The sequence below is a fragment of the Alosa pseudoharengus genome, unplaced genomic scaffold, assembly GCF_046254945.1.
Source record: "Alosa pseudoharengus isolate Yale_2024_CS ecotype anadromous, Long Island Sound unplaced genomic scaffold, YU_APseudo_1.1 YU_APseudo_1.1_scf_19, whole genome shotgun sequence".
Lineage (NCBI taxonomy): Eukaryota > Metazoa > Chordata > Actinopteri > Clupeiformes > Clupeidae > Alosa > Alosa pseudoharengus.
The window spans coordinates 16,427,434-16,437,433 of NW_027468657.1; the positions used below are offsets into that span (position 1 = coordinate 16,427,434).

Here is a 10,000-nt window from a genome sequence, read left to right on the forward strand (position 1 = left end):
TCCAATAATAATAATAACAAACATACAACATTGGGTTACACTTTACTTGACTGTATTGACATAAGAGTGACATGACACTGTCATGAACGAGTCATAAACAAGTCATAAACGTTTATGACATAACACTTCTGTTATGAAGTGACATTCGTTTTTTGTCATAACAAGTTAGGATTAGGGTTAGGTTTAGGACTAAGGTTAGGGTTAGGGTTAGGGTTCATGTGTCATGACAGTGTCATGTGTTCATGACAGTGTCATGTTGCTCTTATGCCGATACTGTCAAGTAAAGTGTTACCCAACATTGTTGGTAGTTATGGTCTTACTGGATGTCCTCGGGTTATAGCAAGCTTCTACAGATGTGCAGTTGTGGCCAAGTCCTTGTTCTCTGAGCATGTACAGCACTTGTGCCTCATTTGTATACATTTGAAACTCAGGGAAGATTGAATTGAAATTCATAAATGAAAAATTTCAGATTTCCTGCTTGCCCATCTCAACAACATGCTACCACATGTCCACACATCCAGCACCACTCAGTAGCTATACTAGTCCATCTCTACACATCCAGCACCACTCAGTAGCTATACTAGCCCATCACTACACATCCAGCACCACTCAGTAGCTATGCTGGCCCATCTCTACACATCCAGCACCACTCAGTAGCTATGCTGGCCCATCTCGACAACATATGCTACGACATGGCTACTAATGCCCTGCAGCTATGCAGAGCATAACACAATACCATGCATAGGCATCCATTCATCTTCTGCCTCTTCTCTACAGATCCCTCTGATCTTTTATATACTGTAGAGAACCCTCTGATATTTTATATAGAGAACCCTCTGGTCTTTTATATAGAGAACCCTCTGATATGTTATATAGAGAACCCCCTGGTCTTTTCTATACAGATCCCCCGGTTATTTTCTATAGAGAACCCTCTGGTCTTTTCTATAGAGATCCCTCTGGTCTTTTCTATAGAGAACCCTCTGGTCTTTTCTATAGACTTTTCTATAGAGAACCCTCTGGTCTTTTCTATAGAGAACCCTCTGGTCTTTTCTATAGAGAACCCTCTGGTCTTTTCTATAGACTTTTCTATAGAGAACCCTCTGGTATTTCTGCTCCTATCTGTTGTTCTTTATCATCCTTCCTTGTGGAGATGAAGTCCGTCATAGAACATAGAACATAGTGGGGCGATGGAGGGGTGATGAGCTATATGGACATTTGGCAGGGCAGAGCAGCTTCTGGTTAACTCTGCACTGATGTCATGGATGATGTGGAGTAGGGAAGTCCTTGCGTGGAAGCGGGGGAGACATTACGATGCAGGACTCTGGGAAGTCCATGCTGCCTTTTTCACCTTCTTTATTGCTTCTGCAGTCCGCTGTGGCCTACTGGTTAGCGCTTCGGACTTGTAACCAAGGGGTTGCCGGTTCGAACCCCGACCAGTAGGCACGGCTGAAGTGCCCTTGAGCAAGGCACCTAACCCCTCACTGCTCCCCGAGCGCCGCTGCGCCGGGATTAGTGTGTGCTTCACCTCACTGTGTGTTCACTGTGTGCTGAGTGTGTTTCACTAATTCACAGATTTGGATAAATGCAGAGACCAAATTTTCCTCACGAGATCAAAAAAACTATATATACTTATATACTTATACATTTGTCCCAGTGTGTGTGATATTACTGTTGGGTTTCTCAAGGGTGTCCTGAGTTAGGAGACGGAGGGCCTCGTTGGTGTTGTTGCAACGTTTGGTTGTGCAGGGAAGAGTTTTTCAGAGTTCAGGAACTTCCCATTTGAGTCTATGAGGAGCACAGCCTGTGATTCTGATGTTGTGGTGCTCTGTGAGGCAGACAGTGATTCTGTGGATGTGGAGGAGTGGAGGGAGGTTTCAGTGTGTGATTGTGTTTCAGTGGTGTTAGTTGTTGGTGTTAGGTGTTAAAGTATGTGTGTTGTGTTTGTTTAGCCTGGGGATAAACATACAAACCTTTGGCAAATTTGGAATTTTTTCTGCAGGTCCGTCTGGCCAAGAAGCCCTTGAAGCCCATTTCCAATGTCCCTAAAACATGGGCACTAGCCTGGGAAAACCCAGACCTTCACAATTGTACAATTGGGAGTGGGCCTGCTGTGTTGTTCGTCTTCTCTGCCTCTTTTAGAGTCCCAGTATTCATGGTGCTGTTGAGTGGTAGGCAGAGATGCACCGCCTGTGGCTCAGGACGAGTGAGTGTGTGTGTATGTGTGTGTGTACGTGTGTGTGTGTGTGTGTGTGTGTGTGTGTGTACGTGTGTGTGCCTTTATCTGCGTCTGTGTGATGTCTGATCCTGTTGCTAGGCACCTGGGTTGTTGTGAATGCCTTGGCTGTGGCCTGAAGGAACCAGGTGTGTGTGTGTGTGTGTGTGTGTGTGTGTGTGTGTGTGCAGTGAATGTATATCTTCTGTGAATCTTCTGCTCTGCCCTTTAGCTGACAGGTGCAAATGGTATTATGGATATGTGTGTGTGCAGGGGGAGGGAGACCCTGTGTGTGTGTGTTTGCCTCCTCCTGCTCAATGACTGTAAAAACACATGGGCAGCCTGCGCTGAAGGGATCTGCAGGCTAACTGGTGTGTCCCACCTGCTCTGGGTCCAAAACGCACTAACTGGTGTGTCCGACCTGCTCTGGGTCCAAAACGCACTAACTGGTGTGTCCCACCTGCTCTGGGTCCAAAACGCACTAACTGGTGTATCCCACCTGCTCTGGGTCCAAAACGCACTAACTGGTGTATCCCACCTGCTCTGGGTCCAAAACGCACTACCTGGTGTATCCCACCTGCTCTGGGTCCAAAAGCCACTAACTGGTGTATCCCACCTGCTCTGGGTCCAAAACGCACCAACTGATGTGTTCCACCTGCTCTGGGTCCAAAACGCACTAACTGCACAAACTGTGGCTCCAGTTCTGCCAACTGGACTGGATTTCTTCAGGGTGTACATGCATGATGCCATGGTGTCCATGTGCTTTACAGTCACTGGCTCTGTTGCTCTGAGATGCTGCTGACCTCTAGTGGACAAGATGAGTGTGTGTGTGTGATGATTTTGACATGTGTGTGTGTGTGTGTAGTTTGGAGTGTGTGTGATGAGGAAGTGATGGTTCGCTTGGCTCAAATGAGGAGTGTGGGTTTTTTAATCTCCTATTTTATATCTCCTCCTCTCCTCCTCCTCTCCTCTCTGTCCTCCTCTCCTCTCCTCCTCCTCTCCTCTCTGTCCTCCTCTCCTGGTCTCTGTAGGGAGGTGGAGTTTGAGCTGGAGGCAGTGTGGGAGTCCGTCTCCAGAGAATGCCAGCGTATCCGTGACGCCGCGCTGGAGTCTCCTGCATCAGGGATGCTGGTTGCCCTGAGCGACGGCCTCCCTGCTGACTGGACCCCTCCTGGAGGGTCGCCCCGAGGCCACCTGCACAGCCCCCTCCCCCTGGCAGAGTCAGCAAAGCGCCCCCTAGAGGCCAGTCCACTAAACCCACTGGAGTTCTATTCCTGACTACTGTCTCCGTGTGTGTTTGAGGAGGCCACTGCAACACACACACACACACACACATGCACACACACGTGCACACACTCACACACACACACACACACACACACACACACACACAAACACACACACACACACGTGCACACACGTACTCACACACACACACACACATACACACATACACATACACACAAATCCTGTAATTTGTGGACCCAGACTCTTGAAGGCCATTCAGACTTCTCTGACCTATCCTCCAAGGAGCTTCTTTAGATCATGTGACCAAAAAGCAGAACGTTGTTCCTCCCATATCACTATGGATACCTCTCATAGGTTACTGGTGCTGTTCAGCAGACATGCTACTCGTGGATGTCCAATCAGAAGATTCGTCTCTCTGCCACTCAAAGGGCTGTTATAACACTTAATTTTAGCCTTAAGCACTGTTCTTAATGTTTTTAACGTTTTTAGAATGTGTGTGTTACCAGAAAAGCCATATGTTTCATGTATATTTGTGTGTGTGACTGTGTGTGTGTGTGTGTGAGAGGTGCCTGCATTCCAGACATGTGCATAAGAGGTGCGTGCCCTACATCATGTGTGTGTGTGTGTGTGTGTGTGTGTGTGTTTGTGTGTGTGTGTGAAAGAATGTCTCTGTGTCTGTGTGTATGTACAGTATAAGGTGCATTAGACTTGGATTTGCTGTCATAATAGCACACACAGGTTAAGTGTGTGCTCTAAATCTACACAGTCATCCTTACATAGAACTTAACATTCAGCTTTACTCTCATCTTAAACACACACATCTTTATTTTCACTTCTATAGCATTGCAGTCATCCTTACATAGATCTGTTTCATTAGCTCTGGATTCCCCTTGATCACTTGATGAACCCCTATGCATAACAGCATCACAGCAGCTATGCGATAGGGCCTGCCACGCTCCTCCTGCTGCTGCTCTGCCCAGAGCCCAGGTGCCTTATGGGAATCCTACCTGCTGCTCCCAGTGCTAGCGCTGCTGTATGCGCGGGTGACCCAGAGGATACTACACCAAACTCTAGCATGGGACAGCGCTGTTATACGCTACACACAGAACCAAACACTAGCATGGGACAGCGCTGCTCTGGTAAACACAGAACCAAACACTAGCATGGGACAGCGCTGCTATACGCTACACACAGAACCAAACTCTAGCATGGGACAGCGCTGCTATACGCTACACACAGAACCAAACACTAGCATGGGACAGCGCTGCTATACGCTACACACAGAACCAAACTCTAGCATGGGATAGCGCTGCTATACGCTACACACAGAACCAAACACTAGCATGGGACAGCGCTGTTATACGCTACACACAGAACCAAACACTAGCATGGGACAGCGCTGCTATACGCTACACACAGAACCAAACTCTAGCATGGGACAGCGCTGCTATACGCTACACACAGAACCAAACACTAGCATGGGACAGCGCTGTTATACGCTACACACAGAACCAAACACTAGCATGGGACAGCGCTGTTATACGCTACACACAGAACCAAACACTAGCATGGGACAGCGCTGCTCTGGTAAACACAGAACCAAACACTAGCATGGGACAGCGCTGCTCTGGTAAGCACAGGGCAGAGGTACAGCGCTAATGATGCAAAGCTCATTTCTATTTAGTCACAGACTTGCACATGCACTTGAGTGCTGACTGATTTTGTACCAGTTCCAATGTTGTACGTGGTGAGAAACACATAAAATACATGTGCTGTTTTTACACTGTGTGTGTTAGAAGAGAGTGTGTGTTAGAAGAGAGTGTGTTTCCTGTGCTGTGAGAATAAAGGGAGAATCATTAAAGATGAACACTGATGACCTGGAGCCCATTATCATACCCATTATCAACTATGTGTGTGTGTGTGTGTGTGTGTTTGGTGATTGTGTATGGGGACTCGGTAGCAGCAAGGTCTTCTTATTAATATGTGTAATTGAAGTCTTGTTCCACTGACGCTGGGGGACATCAGTCATCACCCCTGCGGCTTTGGCCTTTTCTACAGGTGTGGATGGACAGGGTCATGACCCCTGCAGCTTTGGCCTTTTCTACATGTGTGGATGGACAGGGTCATGACCCCTGCAGCTTTGGCCTTTTCTACAGGTGTGGATGGACAGGGTCATGACCCCTGCGGCTTTGGCCTTTTTTACAGGTGTGGATGGACAGGGTCATGACCTCTGCGGCTTTGGCCTTTTCTACAGGTGTGGATGGACAGGGTCATGACCCCTGTGGCTTTGGTCTTTTCTACAGGTGTGGATGGCTGTAAAAGCTGACTTGTGGGGTCCAAAAATAAATAAATAGAAAAATCCTGAATTCTCCATTTGAGACTCATATGTTATAACCACTGCATAAAAGTCCTATCCAACCTAAACCATGCAGCTCTAACAAGTAACCTCACTGGGCCCTCATTTATATGCAGCTCTAACAAGTAACCTCACTGGGCCCCCATTTATATGCAACTCTAACAAGTAACCTCACTGGGCCCTCATTTATATGCAGCTCTAACAAGTAACCTCACTTGGCCCTCATTTATATGCAGCTCTAACAAGTAACCTCACTGGGCCCCCATTTATATGCAACTCTAACAAGTAACCTCACTGGGCCATCATTTAAATGGTGGTCAAAGTGCAGAGTATGTCAACAAGTAAAGTTGTCATCCATGAGATATAGCTATTGTGTGTGTGTGTGTCATCCATGAGATATAGCTATTGTGTGTGTGTTATCCATGAGATATAGCTATTGTGTGTGTGTGTGTGTCATCCATGAGATATAGCTATTGTGTGTGTGTGTCATCCATGAGATATAGCTATTGTGTGTGTGTCATCCATGAGATACAGTATAGTTATTGTGTGGCATGCAGGAGCACTGAGGTGACTCATCGCTGTGTGTTTGCAGTTAAGGTGTTAAAATAGCCAATACATTTTGCCTAGGTATTAAATTAGCTTTAGTTAGACTTACAACTATACAACAGTTAGGTCCGGTTGGACCAGAGGCATTCCATGAATTATCATGAGTGGCAATATCTCAGGACATCCCCACTCTGAGCTTTTTACAGCTAATACCATACCACACATACAACAGCTAGAGGATGTGAGACCGCTTCAAGATGTGAAACAATGACATGAGACAGCTTTGAGACAAGAGGCAGCTTTTAGTCATGGGACAGTTTTAGAGTGCAAGACAACTTCCTGTCATGAGACGACTTAAGGACATGAGACAGCTTAAGGACATGAGACAGCTTAAGGACACGACATTAGGATATGAGACAGCTTTGAGACGCGAGACGGCTTTGGGTTTCTAGAGTGTTTTTGCTCATCAGGTGATAGCAGAGGCCAGATATTGTGTGTGTCAATGGGTGTGTGTGGATGGGTGGGTGTGTGTAGATGGGTGGTTGTGTATGTCTATGGGTGTGTGTGGATGGGTGGTTGTGTGTGTATTTGTGTGTGTGTGTGTGTATTTGGTTGTGTGTGTGTGTGTGTGTATTTGGTTGTGTGCTCTCATGATAAGGCTCATTTGGCAGATAATGATGGACAGATATAGATTTATAGACCCATAATGGATCATAAAGGAACAATGAAAAGCATTTGGCAGACATTACAGACTGAGAAACCATTCCAATGGGGTCATCAGTGGCCTCTGTGTGTGTGTGTGCGTGTGTGTCTGTGTGTGTGTGTGTGAGATCCCTGATGTGATACAGGTCTCAGGCAGGTCAACATAAGAGGAGCTTAATGAGTTCTGGGCTCCGACTATCAGTAACATCACCAGGAAACTAAGAGGAAAGCCAAGCATCTGCTTTCACACACACACACACACACACACACACACATAAACACACATGCAGATGTACAAATAGATAATTCATCTTGTCATTATGCTCTTGTTTTAGTGTGTTGGTTGTAAAGCTTTGTGTGTTGTAAATGAGAGGTTATAGTTTTCTGTCGTTCATGTATGTGAAAGCAGAAGACTGTGTGTTTGTGTGTGTGAGATTCCTTCCTAAAAGTTCATAAATGGGCTTGTTACAGTTTTTTCCAATTGCTAAAACACAATTTTGCAAACTAAACTGGTTTTTATCAAAATTCACACACAATTCACAAAACCACACGCCCAAACGCAAAATACCTTATAGTATCCTGCAAAATGAAGCACTGCAACCAAAACTACATATAGCATGATCAAAATTTTGCAAACTTTTTTTTGCAAACTTTTGCACCACATGGCACACACTTCATTAATATTACTAGATTTTTGTCTAACCACCTACACACTGTTGGGCATAATGAAAAGCACTCTCATCTTTAGTATTCTTTGCCATGATAGTGAAATGTCCAGGTAGGTGGAACACCTGCTAGACATTGCTGCCAGTCGCACCTCCTCCAGTGCCCACGGGTCAGCTACAGGGTCATCAGCCAGGAACCACCGTTCACCAACGTTTCGCTCCTTTAATCCTGGAACGTCTCCTGGTGGCGGAGCAGTGACAGGGATGCACATGAAATGGGTTAACATGACCCCTGGAGGCAAACATACGGAAAAAAATGGTCATCCTAGTCCCTACAGTTCTCAAGATATTCACAGAGAACTGTGTCTGCCCTACCCTCCTTTCGGGGGGTCCAGTCCAGCGGGGGGGCTACAGATCAAAACGAAAAATGACGGTTCCATGCTATCCATGTGGGGTTACATGCCCACCAAGTTTTGTGTACCCCGGTCTTTCAGTGTCTCGGGAATCCTTATTGGTGTACGTCACTAAATGTACACATACATTATTTTATTGTAAGGCCCCCCATGAACGAAAGTACACAAAACTTGGCATGCATTCGGAGGGTGTCATAATGATCCTACACTTTTAATTTCGTGCAGTTTTGACTTTGTCAGCCAGAGATATTGTGATGAAAACACCTAATGTTTTGCTTTTTAATTTTTAACTAGGTGGCGCTATACATGAAATAAGTGGTAATGGGATGGGTTGACATGCCCCCTTAAGACCAACATACATTCGCTGCGCGGCGGTCATAATAATTATGAAAAATAAAACAAAATAAAACAAATAAGATAACCTACATACCATTAGATGGAGGAAGGGAAATAAAAATATATAAAATAACATTTACATAAAACAGGTACAATTTGACATAGGAAGGTTTGTGATTACAGATTTGAATTGATTATAGGAAAGTAGAGAGTTCATTTGAGATTATTCCAGGAAGTAGGGGCACAATAACAAAAGGGCGATTTTCCCAACTCAGTGTGGATACGAGGAACCTTAAGCACCAAACAGTCATTTGATCTGGTCTGATAGGGACCAGAATTCCAAACAAGCATGTTTGAAATATAACCTGGTAATTTTCCAATAATACCTTTGTAAATAAAGAGATACCAATGATTATGTCTCCTTTTAGTCAAAGATGACCAACCCACTTTACCATAGAGGACACAATGATGAGTACTATAGCCATCACCAGTGATGAACCTGTGGTAGACTGAGTCCAGGGCTTTAAGTGAGCAAGCAGTAGCATTTCTATAAATCACATCACCATAGTCTACTTAATATAATCTTACAGCCTGCTAAGATGTGCTGGAGGCTTGCGTTAGGGGTATTGTAGTGTGCAGCATTCCTCACTCCCGAACCACTGGTGAAGGTTCCGAGGGCACAGAAGTGTGTCGTACTGTAGGCTGAGCGGATGAGGAAGCTGAGCCTTGCCTGTTGTATCTTTCACAGGTCTGACCAGGTGATATTTCGGTTGACAACTCCCTCCCAGGTTGTCCAGCTTCCCTGTTGGCCTTGCAACACGGCCTTGATCTTGTAGCGCTCTTCCTCCATTCTTGTTACCTCCGCCACCACCATCACCTTCCTCTCTTTGTGGTTGGCCTTGGACCAGAACCGTGGCGCTTCTCCCCACCCTAGCCCTGCTCTTCCTGCCTGGACTCTGCTGACGATCTCTTGGTGTTGCAGACGACTGACGGCTTGGTTGACCTCAGTTTGGGCATTCCACTTATATTAAATAGGTCAAATTGTAGAAAATTCTTCAGATTGTTCACATGCACAAAAATATTTGCATATACACACACATGCTGTTGAAACTTTTTTTTTTTCACCAAACAAGTCAGTGCAATAACACTGTAATCCAAAGCTTCAAAGTCAATTTTTAATCAGTTAAAAATTGACAGTTTTTACCTGAAAGCAGAACACTGTGTGTATGTAAGTGCGTGCGCATGTGTGTGTGTGTAAGTATGTGTGTGTGTGTGTGTGTGTGTGTGTGTGTGTGTGTGTACTGTAAGTATGTGAGATTCCTTTCTAAAAGTTAATAAATGGGCTTGTTACAGTTTTGTCCAATTGTCCAAACACACTAAAATGACACGCATAGCACAATTATTTAAACTGACACACAGAAAGCAAAACCTCTTCTCAAGTCTCCAAAAGTCTAAACACATTTTCTGCTTTACACACATTTTGCAATTAAAAATGGCACTTTTTAAATGCCCTGAACAGGGT

The 10,000-nt window shown here is 45.2% G+C and overlaps 1 protein-coding gene across 1 annotated transcript in view; it reads left to right on the forward strand.

The window, feature by feature from the left end:
• cep89 (centrosomal protein 89) overlaps positions 1 to 5,332 on the forward strand; it is a 60,687-nt gene extending 55,355 nt beyond the window's left edge. The window contains exon 20 of the mRNA XM_076291872.1: positions 3,244 to 5,332. Within this exon, the coding sequence (XP_076147987.1) occupies positions 3,244 to 3,490 (247 nt within the window). The 3' untranslated portion in view covers positions 3,491 to 5,332. The remainder of the gene's footprint in view (positions 1 to 3,243) is intronic.
• The last annotated feature ends 4,668 nt before the right edge of the window (positions 5,333 to 10,000 follow it).